Raw genomic sequence first — 14015 nt, 5'->3', positions numbered from 1 at the left:
GGGCACACCTACAAAATATACCTCAAGAACACACACCTTGATGCAGTTCAATACAGCAAGCTACTTGATAACAATAACAAAAACAGCTTTCACAACTACACAGCAAACATACTTAAGAAAAACTGCATCGACATAACAGCTATTAGCACTACACCAAAGAACAAGAAAACACTCAACAAACTAGTAACTGAAAAACTACAACACGACAACAGGCAATACTTTAAACAAAAATTAAAAGACTGAAAAACTGTTATATTATAAACACATAGTACGATCATATCAACTTGCCCTATACCTTGAAACATTAAATAATTGAAGAGTTTAGGCGCAAAACGCGATATATCCATTTTTTTTAATTTTCAGTAAAAGTGATTTTTTTAATTGGCGTATATCGCGTTTTGATAACCCCCACTCCCCAAAAAAACCCTAACAACTGGGATTTACCCAATACAATTTCATAAGGATCAATCGCGTTTTGCGGCAAATCAGCGGGCCTACGATTAGCCGTTACTGACATACAATAATGGCTTTAACTTTAAAAAGAAAGAAAATGGTTTATATCGCGTTTTGCGCCTGAACTCTTCAATTGTAACCAAACTTAGAATATGTGCACACCGCCTCGAAATCGAAAGAGGCAGGTATCGCAATATTCTCAGAAAAGACCGACTCTGCAAGCTTTAAAGAAAATATTTTATTACACTCGCACAAGAATTCCCAATATTCCAAACACTAAATAAATACACACAAAAAAGAAGTTATTATATCGTCAAATGCCCTAAAACACAACTCATTACAGTCGCACAACTCTGCTCAGATTTGGACATAGCACGAACTACTCTGCTAACTAGACCCCCTGCCACTTAATAATATTTATTTTAATTTAACGAATATCGAAGATCAGACAAAAGACAATAGAATTTGTTACACTACATGTACTTTATTAGATAGAGTTGTAGTTTAGTTTTTTGATGTTAGCGATTAATATTTTATTTTTGCTGGTCAACCAAACTGTTTTTATTAGTCCTATATGAACATGGAAAGAAAGTTATTGTATTGTATTGTATTGTATTGTATTGTATGCCTATATATATATATATATATATATATATATATATATATATATAAAACTGTTTATATATTTTTAGGTTATGTATGCAATTAAAACGATAGTTAATCTGTCGTAAAATAAAATTTACTTTTTTAAAAATGTTCAAAACTAAGCTGCAAAATTCACGATTAAAAACGATAAGTGATTTCGAAATACGCATAAATATTTGTTTGTCTTTGCCTTGATCCGTAAATATTTATTATATATATGCAAAAGAGCGACTGCTCAACGTAAACGAAAAGTTACAATATTGTGAAAATCAAGAAAATCAACCAAACGCTCCACACTAATAATATAAAAACAACTAAATACCATATGAAGCAAGAAACAAAGTAACCATTCAAAGAGTGTTGCTATAAATGCACAAATAAAGCGAGGCCATTACATTTTACACATGTATATTAAGTATTCTGTGGCCGAAATGATGAAGGTGGACGTTTTAGGAATTTGTAATAATTAGGGACAAAATCCATCTATAACGTACACAAAAAGCCTTTCCGAAATCCGGTGGCTGATTCCGTTCCAGGTTATTTTTAAAGTGACATGGATAGATCTGCTTAGATTATGAATAAGAAAACCTTAAGTGATATTGAGTTTATTATTCTATATTTCCATATTCTTCACTGACTTTAAATCTAGTCTATCCGCATATAACCGGAATTTATCGAGATGTTCCGAATCAATGCTTTAAGCGCAACATGTAAAAAGTATGTTTAAATCTGCACATAGCCAGTCAATTCTTGTTACCAACCGACCATCGCAACGCGCCATGGTAACTGATGCACTCAACGGCCATGATAGACGCAGACGACCGTCAATGTTAGGATCTGAGACTCAGTGAGAGGTCAAACAACTGAACATTATTACTTTTCTGTTTTGGATGGCTTGATTTAGACGGCTGGATATTTGCTGAATTCATTCTCGGTGTAGGAGGGAAAGATTTATTTGATCAAAAATGGCAGCAGAATTGGAATTAAACGACGCCCGTGTCGAATTCATCGCAGACTATGTCTTAAAAACTATGAAAGTCAAACCAGACAAATGGTCAAAGATGTATAATGTGGACGAATCTAAGCAGCTGTTTATGGACTATTTTGAGAAATCCGACGTAACAACACTTATTATTCTTTTAAATCCTGCTGGGTCACTCATTGTACAATATGAATGGCCACCCAATCCCAAAGGAAAAGCGTGCTATTTTGTGAAGAAAAGTAAAGATCCAATTAATAAAGACACACAATTCCGGAATGCCATTGTGTATGGTGATTTATCAACGTCACCACTGGATCAGCTTTCAGCATTTGTGGATGAGGTTAGCTTGTGTTCACACACAATTCCTAAAAGTTAACTAGTGCAAAGTGTACTACTTAATACTTTACAGATGAAAACCAGTGTTACAAGTTGGATGCTGTTGACCATAGACAAGCCCGATTACTCTGCCGTTCGAGAACACTAGCCAGAGATAACTATAGCGAAAACACAGAATTGCTGCCTAGACGATGGTTCCTGCTCTAATACAACAATAATCCTATCTTTGACGTTAAATATGATTACATTGATAATTTTCAAGTTTGCTGACAAAAAATATTTGACATATTAATCACTACGGTAATATACACACTACAGGAAGAAACCCTTCCGCACCTATGTATTTAACCAGAACATTATTAAAAGGGGGTATTGTCAGGATTCTTCCTGTAGTGTGTGTATTAGTGGTTAATATGTGAAATATATGTTATTGGCAAACTAAAAAATGTATCAGTGTAATGGTATTTAAAGTCAAAAATAGGGTTATTGTGTAGTAGAGTGGGAATCTTTGCCTACCTAATGGTAGGCAGCAATTTTCTCTTTGTTATAGTTATCTCTGGCTGGTAACCAAATGGCTGTATAGCTGTCCAGCGGCAGAGTACTTGGGCTAACCTTTGACAGCCTACAGCCATCTTTTTGGGTCAGCATTTTGAGTGAGGAGAGGGATCAATTAGGTCTTTGATAGAACTCTTGTAAATGCAATGCACAAAGTACTAGATGTCTGAGGGTGACAAGTAGTCAAGTTTGTCAAAGGGACATTCCTGAGTTTTCTGCAATTTTTAAGATGTTATCGACTAATAGAGATTTTTTGTGATTGTTGTAATATTTGTACTAGGTTAAAGTTCATTTTATTTCCTAAAATATTTATTTTTCATACGTACAAAATTAGTGGTCACCAGCATTGTAAAGAACTGTATAAGAGTTTGTATTGGGAGTGCTCTTCAATTATAATATTAACGATTATATTTAATTAAACTGTACATATCATGTTATTTAATGCACATTATATTTCTTTTAAAGGTTCTTGTACCACTTCTGTCAAATGAACGAAATCATGACAACTGGCCAAAAGTAGTATCTCAGGATGTCACCAAACATGTCAGAAGTCTCAAGAGTAAGGTGTATGTTGTGTCAGGACAGGCTAAAGGCAAAACATTGCTACCACTACCAGTTGGAGCAGAAACTGTTGAAGATATTACAGCTCAGACTGAAAAGTAATTTTAAATTTGAGATTATACCATTTATTACCCCCCCCCCCAAAAAAAAAAAAACTACAAAAAAAACAACAACCCCAAAACAACAACAACCCAGTATAACTTAACTGTGGTCTTAACCAAATTAAACTTTTATTCTCTTTGTAGTGTTTTAATTGTATATGTTAGAAAACATTTTCGCCCATCCTTAGCCTTGCAAGACAGACCCATTCCATGACGTCAGCCCATATGGAATAAATCGGTCTTGCATGGGCTATGACGTCATTGAATTTAACATGGGGGAGTATTATGATGATGGTAATATATAATGTCATATCAGTGCGAGTTGGTTAGTTTTAGATAATATTTTGTGATTTAAACCTTCATTATAAAAGCTATCTTGTTAATTTGTAGTGTTAAGTTACATTTAACACATGAAACGGACGCAGCAAATATGACAGTGCAGTTTATTTATGATAAAACAGTCAAATAAAGAAGTTTCTTTTTCCGCCATCGTCCTTTTTTTCGTGTAAAATAATGGTTTATTTATTGAATGGATGGGAGAAAAAGATTCCATCATATGCAGTCATGTGGGATAGAAAAAGTACACCCTTGGTGGTGAAAATTTCAACCCTGGGACTCGGCGAGTCTCATCCCAGGTCTAAATTTCCACCACCTCGGCAGTGTTCGAGATTAATGGTATCCTGATATCCCAGGGATACCAGAATTTAATTTTGGATACCAGACTTCAATAACCCAGTATTCCACCGGGATACCATATAATGTTGTTGGGTTATTTTAATTCTGCGTTTTTATTTTTTCGCTGAAACGGTGAAAGTCGTCATTTACTGGTGAAGTTGAGTAACAATATTTTTGAGCTTGTACCCGTCTAATGCTATGCCATAACAATATCTCCCCCAATTCGTACCCAATCTAATGCTACACTGGAACAATAGCGGTGTAGCAATAGCCTGGGAATGGCTAAGTCGCTATTGTTTTTGTTGGATGTTTCCTCCCTTTAAATTTTATTTGAGATATTGATTCCACATCTGCAGAAAATTTATACAGGAAGGTTTATCATTAGTAATGTCAGAAACACTTATAGATTACTGTTAAATATTAATTTATGTCAGTATTACTCAAAAATAGATGCAGCAAATCCTTTTGCCGATTCCGTTTGATTGCGAATTTCGTGAATTCGCGATTTCGATTGCGGTGTAGCAGTAGACTGAGAACGAGAACAGTTCACATGACCACATATGATGAAATCTATTAGTCCAGGATAACATCTGTACTGACATGCCTAAATTGGTGATTGTTGCATATAATTACTTTTGACATATAAACTAGGTTACATTGATAGCATATTTCGGTATAAAAAATGTCTTTATTAAATTTCATGTACTCTACAGTAGACTGTTTAATATATTGCTGTGATATGTTGCATACAGTTAAATGTCGATTGGTATGTGTATGATTCTATTTCTATATAAACATTTTAATATTTGTTGTAAGATTCTAAATATGTTTGTTTTTTGTTTTTACTGCAGGGATTCCTATGATAGAAATTTGGTTCATGCTATTGAATCTGTGATTATTGAATGGACACATCAGATTCGTGATGTACTCAAGCGAGATGCAGCTCAACCATTGCTTGAGGGTCTTAACCCTACACCATTTGTGGAACTGGATTTCTGGAAAAACAAAGCCACTAATCTAGAATGCATTTATGAACAGGTAAGATATTTGATGGAAACAAACAGTGAGGGGGAACAAAATCATGTCTGGATGCCTTGAATAATTTACCTCTCTATTAAATGAAAGTCAAAATACTCACAAATAGAAAATCCAGAACACCCATCATTGATTAATTGATTTGAAAATTAAAGCCTCAACTTTGTATTAGTTTCAGATTTATTTATGAAAACAATTAATATGAAATACGGTTACAATGTCGGTTTACCTTCAAATTCTAAACCTATTTTAACCTGTTTCCTGCCGTTGATGTGTATACACGTCAAGCGTCATCACAATGACGTCACTTTGCATTGTTTTCATTTAAAAATCATTTTCTAACTTAATTGTTGACATTTTTGTCAAAAACAAAGTAAGAAAATGTCAATAAATAGTCTTAGAATGACATAACCAAATATTTGCTAAATTGCTGTTGTACATCTTATGTTTTTTTTGAAGAAAAAAAATGACCCGTCAAATGGCGCGTGCTATTGTTTGTTATTGTTTCTTGTTTTTTTGGTAGCGGTTTCTTTTATCTCTACAAAGTTGTCATAATATACTATTATATATGAGGCCAAAAAAAAAAATAGGTGTGTTTCCGATTGCATCCCTCCCAAAATCAGGGTAGGTAGGTAGGGTTTTTTTTTTTTTTTTTGTTTTTTGTTTTTTTTTAAATTGAATACTATCATAATAATAATAATAATCATAATAATAATAATAATAATAATTATTATTATTATTATTTATCATCATTATTGTTGTTGTCGTTGTAGTAGTAGTATTGGTATACACTGCTTGTGTATTTCCTTAAATTAATGGGAATTACATGTGCAAAATTTATCGTATAATAGTACGTAAACAATGTGCAAGGAAGGAAATACTCTTGTTTGGTGATGTTGTCCTCTTTTATTTTTACTTCTTTTTTTTATTTCTTTTATTTTTATTATTATTTAAAAAAAAAAAAATCAGTTTCAGATAAGAAAACAAATTAGGGTCGGGGTGTAAACACACCTATTTTTTTTTTTGGCCTGAACTACATTATGACAGTTGCATTAAAATAGAACAAGTATCACTTTTAATGCCTAAAAAAAGATACAAACACAATCAAATAATTGTAATCCGACGGCATAAACAGTCATCGAAAAGCGCCATTTCCCTATTTCTATTTATAAACAACAGGTCATGTGACAGCACATTTCCCGCCATACAATTTGACAGCAGTAGTACACATTGCTTGCATGTGCTGCTAACTGTTTTTATTAATAATTACAACGTGGTTACTTATACTACAGCAGACGATATTCTAACTAGCCATGTTTGCTTGAACAGTTATGTTGACTATATATGATCGAATACGCACATGTGCACGGTGTTCGTTGTTGTTTTGTTGTGTGTTGTTTTTCTGCCAGTTTTTCCTTCTCAACATTCACATTGGTATTAATCACTACTGAGTGGATATATATTTGTTCTCATTTTTAAAAAATGAATTACAAACGATAAGTTACGAATATTTGCTGAAGTAGTCTGGAGAATACCTTGACCTACATTATTTTCAATAACCAATCACAAAACATTATCGTTGCGTGTCACACATAATTATGTGGCTCCACCAGTTTTTTGTTTTTATTATTGAAATAGATTAAAGCATGTACTATACTGTACCAGTTGCGGATCCAAGGATTGTGTGTGTGGGGGGGAGGGGGGGGGATGGGGCGCCGTGCATGGCTTTTTATGAATAAGCGTATATAAGCAGTGAATGTTTTGTAATAATGTTGTATGGTGGATGACAATTTTTAAAAAATCAGGCATGTGTGCTGGGATTTTAGGTAGGGGTGTTTGGAGAGCGAAGTTTATAGGGGATTTCTGTAATGCTCCGCCGGAATATGTATTGAATTTGCTTTTGTTTTTTTAATCTGCTCGAGCAGGGACTGAAAAGGGTGGGGGGTGGGGGTGACGGGTGGGTCGACCCATTCCCTGCACCCACATCTGCAAATGTTATAAAGATAAATTAATCATCATTAGCTAAACTGTAGTTGTGTTGCACTGTTGGATCTATTGTATTTTGATAAATATATTAGTACCAAAATCTAAAATTCGGGCGAATACGACAGACATTCGGGCAAATTAAGCTGGCCTGAAACCTTTTCATCATGTACTAGTATTTCCAACATTTCTCCCACAATACTAGTTGTAATTAAATCCATGTAAAATTGTGTAGTGCTTCGTTTGAAACCCTATTTTATATATAGCTAGTTGGCAGTAACGCTAAAACTAATAAATGTTGTTTTTTAGTTGGTGGTATTTTCGTTTAATTCAGGCACAAATTAGCCTGCCTTGCCCTTCTCCCTCTCCCACCCCTACAAAACAAAACGGGATCCCGTATGCTTATGATTAGTGCATCAGGCCTGTATGGTACCAATTGGTGTGGATGCGTGGGGGGGGGGGGGGGGGGGGGTGGGGGGGTATACACACCCTCACTGCGAGGTCCAATTTTGTTTCCATGCAACAGTTATCGTCCATTTTTTTGGAACATCAACACGGTCCTTTTTCGTGTTACTCAACACCCCCAAAAATCGTGCGGTAACTATATGGACCTATATAAAATGTAAAAATTACAGTAGGATAATGGTTTGCAATAGATTCAGAATAAGTAATCACGTGTTTTATTTTTAAAATACGGTGATAACTAAATTCTTTAAAATAATAATTAAAAAGAAAAAAATCCCACGTACTTTAGCAGGGCGGACACTGTTGTGTAGGCAACGACCCAAAACATTGTTTTGGTCTCAAAAATCGTTAAACAAATTATTTAATGCAAATAAAATGTTGTATTCAGGATGTAATAATCACAAATCATAAAACGATCCTATATTGTTGATAAAAATATCAAAGAAAAATCGCAAAAACTAAGTGTAGTTGACCTATATTATCGACACTTGACCCAGATACAATACTTCGCGGGACCAACTACCAGTGATTTCTTCTTCTTTCACTCCGTCAATAAACATGTCAGAAGAAGTTGCACAGATATAAATTCATGATTCCGATAATGTTTTAAACATTTACTTGTGTGACATCTCAAGTGACCTATTGCGGTAGGGAGCACATTTTCTATGTCTGCGTTACGCATAAACGTTTCACGTTTTTGACTTCTCAAATTTTTAAAAATCCATTCCAACTACATTTTGTGCCACACATAGACACATTCTGACCTCCCTCTACAAGGGCCTAAGCGACAGGGCCCAAAATGAAAAAAAAAAAATGAAGCAGCCTAAGCGTACGGGCTCTCAGTTTTGTTGGGGATGCAGGCAGATTTCTGCCAGAGTTGAACGAAAATCCCTGAATCTGGATAACAACAAATATTCATATTAGTTTTACTGCCAAACAGCAGGGTCTCAGCTAACGGGTAGAAGCAATGGTGTGTGTGTGTGTGTGTTTTATTTTTTATTTAACGACGCCACTAGAGCACACTGATTTATTAATCATCGGCTATTGGATGTCAAACATTTTTCCATTAATAGCAAGGCATCTTTTATATACACCATCCCAAAGACAGGATAGTACATACCACAGCGTTTGATATACCAGTCATGGAGCACTGGCTGGAACAAGAAATAGCCCAGTGAGCCCGCCGATGGGAATCAATCCCAAACCAACTGCACTTTTACCACTAGGCTGCATCCCTCCCCTGTTGTGGGAGGAATGCATTGGGGTGGGGGTATAAAATAATAGAAAAATAGTTTATTGATACTGATGTTTTAAGTATGTAACCTCCCTGAAATAACCGCAAAATGGTGTCTTGCACCTTGCATGCTCATTGGTTCATTGTTTAAATCCTAGTTACAGCCCTGAACAGCTATATAGGGTTGCAAATGAATCACTACATATTTTTACATGGATTACAACTAATATTGTGTCAGAGTAAAATGATGGAAATACATGGTAAAACGGTTTTAGGCCAACTCATTTGCCCGAAATGCTATACCTGGATAGTATTCAAATAATATATAAAGGCAAATAGATGACCAGTGTATATAACTTGTGAATGTCCCCAAGGTGGGGATGGAGTTCACAATAGTTATATAGAAATTGCATATCTGTGATCCATTTCCTTGTGAATTTGGTCATTCAACCCCTCTCCTAAGGGTGGGGCACAAATAGGGGAAAATTAAGCCAATTGTCATGTCCAGGAATACCATACAAATATAAATTTTGCGAATTTCGTTAATGTCGTATTCCCTGTGGTCAGCAATTTACTCAGGTGACCGTTTAAATCTATTTTGTATCATGCATAAGTGTTTAACACTGGATACACATTATGTATACGGTACATATTAAATTTTAATTAGAGCTCACATGTTGATGTTTGTTTCTTTGGGTTTTAAACATTTTTTAGATGCATGAACATTTTTCTTTTTGTTTACAATTGTGACCGTGTGAAACACTATTGCAAGTATCTTGTGTCACAATAAATTACTGAAATACATAAAATCCTTTTTACTATTTCTGTTATTCTAATATCAATGTCCAGTGTTTCTGCCAGAGGGTATGAAGGGTAAAATTATATACCCTAAAATCTTGGGAATTAATGGATACGTTTTAATAATTTTTAGAACGATTATAGTAAGATCGCTGCTGCTTAAAGTTTGTATATGAAATGCAGTGTCCAATTTAAAAAATATTCTAAACCCCATAACCACCTAGTAGTGGCAGTTATGATCTGGAGATTTCAAGTACCCTCAAATTATTGATTACTGGTGTCCTTTACTTTTGACCTTATGACCCAAAAGTTGCATGCACACAGCAAATAGTTTCCAGTTTTACATACCTTACCATGGTAACCAATAGTTTGCATTGGTTACCATGGTAACAGTTTCGATCTGGGTACCATGGTAACATATAGTTTTGAACTGGTTACCATGGTAGCAGAATTAATAAGCTTCATATATATTTTCTACAGGCATAGTACAATTATGTCACTATACATTGTTGTTTTTTCTCAGTCCTTGAAAATGATATTTTTTTGAAATTTGTTTTCTGTTTTGCATTGGTTACCTTGGTAATAGAATTCACAATTTTCACCCTGTTTTTGTAAACAGCTGGCAGCTTATTATTACATCATTATGCAGTGATTTGTATTCAAATAAATTAATTAAAAAAAATTCATATGGGAAACGGTTCCTTTTTTTGCATTGGTTACCATGGTAACAGAATTAATAATGTTCATTTGAAAATGACAGGAAGTGAAAGGGCATATACCTTTTTTTAAATCTTGTCATTTGACAAAGATATATAAAGTTATAGAGATAGTATACATATTTTTAGTGTCTAGGTAATGTTGGACACAATGTCCACAAGTTACAAAAATGTGTTGATGGTAGTATGTGCATTTGACCCTATTATTCAAAAACAAAATTGGCTGCCTACTTAATTCTTTTTCTAAATCGAGTAGTATGGTTAATAGATCACACCATAGACTTAAATTAAAAGCAAAATATTAGTTTTAAATTAAAGTTTTCATAATTATTAATAAAAAATGGTATATTGAAAGTTGAAGCTGTTGCCATACATAATATAACTGACTATAAAATGTTAGCGTTATGTAGGTGAATATTCTTAGTATATATGTGTGTAATTTCATGCTGAAATGGCAACTGATTTTAATAATATTACCAGAAATGTATAATAGTTCATTATGTTCATAATTTACAAAAAATGCGTTGATAGCCGAATGCGCATCTGACCCTATTTTTCATCAAGCAGTATGGTTAATAACTCACAGCATAGACTTAAATTAAAAAATTTTTTAGTTTCTAATTAAAGTTTTCATAATTATTAATGAAAATATGGTATATTGAAATTTGCAGGTGTTGCCATGGTAACATAAATAATATGACTGACTATAAAATGTTAGCGTTACGTAGGTGGATATGTGTGTGTAATTTCATGCTGAAATGTCAACTGATTTTAATAATATTACTAAAAATGTATAATAGTTAATGTTGGACATTATCTTCATAATTTACAAAAAAGCGTTGATGACAGTATGTGCATTGCACCCTATTATTCTGAGAGAAAAAAATGGCAGTCTACTTAATTTTTTTTTTAATCAGTCACCATGCTTAATACATCACAGCATACACTTAAATTAAAAGAAAAATAGTAGTGTTTTATTCATGTTTTTTTAATTATTAATGAAAAAATTGTATATTGAAATTTGCAGCTGTTGCCATGGTAACATAAATAAAATAACCATCTACAAAATGCTATCATTACGTAGATGGATCATTATGGTATATATGGATGTAATTTCATGTTAAAATGTCCATGGATTTTAATAAAATTACTAGAAATGTAGAACAGGTGAAAATTCTTTAAATTTAGCAAAAAGAATGCGGCATGATAAGGGTTAAAGAATTGTTGGGTATCAAAAACGTTTTAAAATAAAATATAAAGATGGAAACCCATTCATCTTCGAAACAGTGCAGTTTACTGTATTTGTGAGTTACTGAAAATAACACATGCATGTTGATTTGGGACCCTTTGTAGTATAATAACAGATGCTGAAATATTCCTTTAATTGAACATTATCATTGCAATATTCTTGTTTTTTCATTTCAGTTGAGAGATCCCAAAGTTCGTAAAATGGCAGAGCTGTTGGAAAGAACAAACAGTAGCTATTTCCCATCCTTCAAAAATATCTTCAGAGATGTTGTATCTGGTAATAACTAATTTCTACTAACATATTGGCATTTTGTAACTTTGTTGAATTTCCATTGCATTCCTTGACTGATGTATAGTATCTCTGAGAAATGTCGTCATTCAAATGTTTGTCCAAACAAGGAGATAATACAGTAATATATTTATATTTTCACGTATGTATGCATAAAATGCAATGTCATTTAATTAAGTATGGTTATGGTTCTGTGCCTTAAAATGCCTAGATATAGTTCTATGCCTTAATACATAGCTGTTTCTTGTTACATCAGGGCCCTAGCCCATGGTATTGGCATTGGTCGGGATTGACCAGCACTTTAAAGTTCTGACCAGCCCTTTTATTTCCATTCGTGTTGCTAACCATCATTTACAACGATATGTCATTGCAATAAATTTGAGAACTTCACACTTTGGCATTTTATGTCTCCCACTTATACATTTGTAAGCAGCACCCTGATGCATGTATTTGTTTTCAGGGTCATTCCATGTCAAATCAATCACTTTTAGGATGCACCGTCTCAGATTTCAATGAAATTTGTTACACTTATAGGGGTCATTGAGAATACCTCAGAACCAAAATTTTAGACGTATTTCAATTAATCTTTGAGATGCAGGTCGTTGAACTTTGACCTCATTAAGGATACCACCCATTTTTAAAAGGCTTTATTAGAGGTAGAATTTTTTTTTGGTTCAGAGGTTTTCTCAGTGACTACTTAAGTGTACCAAATTTCATTGAAATCTAAGACGGTGCATCCTAACAGTGATTGATTTGACATGGACTGTCCCTTTAATTGTAATATCTTCTGGATTATGATAGCATTCAGTGTAATTTGCAGCCATGTGCATGCTTTAAAACTGTTTTTCACTTTCTTAATAAACTTGTAGCCCTGACTGAAGCCCAGGACATCAACATGTTCATGAAGCCACTTCGACATCACCTGGAGGATCTCGAACAAGCTGAGTTTGATGAGTGCATTCCTATGCTGGCTCCACTTCTTCACTGCACTTGTCTAGTGTGGTCCAACTCCAGCTTTTACAACACACCAGCTAGGATCATTGTTCTCCTGCAAGAAATGTGCAACATGCTCATAGATCAAGTAAGTTTTTTGTTTTATTAAGTCCTTATAATAAAATTAACATCAGAAGGCTCATTGTGTTATTTCTCGTTCCAGCCAGTGCACCACAACTGGTATATCAAAGGCTGTGGTATTTGCTATCCTGCCTGTGGGATGGTGTATATAAAAGATCCCTTTAACAGGTTTCCTCTCTAAGACTAGACGTCAAAATGACTAAATGTTTGACATCCAATAACTGATGATTAACCTTTAGGCTACTGGATTAATTTTTAACAAAAACCAAGTTAAGTGAGTACAAGTTTATAATTTTTACTCACATATATTCATTTAAATGTTTTATAAATACATGAAATAAAGTTCATATATGAATCGGTAAGTATTATTTTCGTGTCTTTTTTGTAATTTTTATTATTTTTAGATCGGCTAATGGTGATTAAAATTAGGCAAAAAATTGAAAAAGTTGCGTTTACTTACGGGCATTTGTGGCCAGCTGTCCAGTATTTATGTCCATTATTCCCGATAACAGTGGTTTTCTGACAAGAATTTTTTTTTAAACCCGAACTACGATTCATATTGCAATATTTGGTAATTTTCGTTGTTGGTAAAATGATTAAATTTATTATCAAATTAGTTGTCACAATCAGCTATCGATCCCTGAAAATTACTGCAATGTGCCACCATTGTTGTCAAGCGAAAATACTTGCCGAAAACCACTATTTGAACTCAAAATTTCAAGGTATTTTAAATTGAATTTTTTTTAAACAAAAGCCACCATTTTGAAAAAAAAATCTTTTTTATTTTATTATATTTCTGTTTCCGGTGAGTGTCGTGTGCAAAACGGCGGGAAATATGAATTGGGGAATGCATTGTATACAGTGT

General features: G+C 33.8%; 1 protein-coding gene across 1 annotated transcript in view; it reads left to right on the top strand.

Annotated features, from left to right (window-relative positions):
- The first annotated feature begins 1900 nt into the window (after positions 1–1900).
- The window catches only part of LOC121379117 (dynein beta chain, ciliary-like), a 63257-nt gene continuing 51142 nt past the window's right edge, over positions 1901–14015 (top strand). The window contains exons 1-5 of the mRNA XM_041507593.1: positions 1901–2420; positions 3437–3630; positions 5160–5346; positions 11965–12064; positions 12946–13157. Of these exons, the coding sequence (XP_041363527.1) occupies positions 2064–2420; positions 3437–3630; positions 5160–5346; positions 11965–12064; positions 12946–13157 (1050 nt within the window). The 5' untranslated portion in view covers positions 1901–2063. The remainder of the gene's footprint in view (positions 2421–3436; positions 3631–5159; positions 5347–11964; positions 12065–12945; positions 13158–14015) is intronic.

Source organism: Gigantopelta aegis, chromosome 8 (genome assembly GCF_016097555.1).
Source record: "Gigantopelta aegis isolate Gae_Host chromosome 8, Gae_host_genome, whole genome shotgun sequence".
Taxonomy (NCBI): domain Eukaryota; kingdom Metazoa; phylum Mollusca; class Gastropoda; order Neomphalida; family Peltospiridae; genus Gigantopelta; species Gigantopelta aegis.
This window is presented reverse-complemented; position numbering and strand designations above follow the sequence as displayed.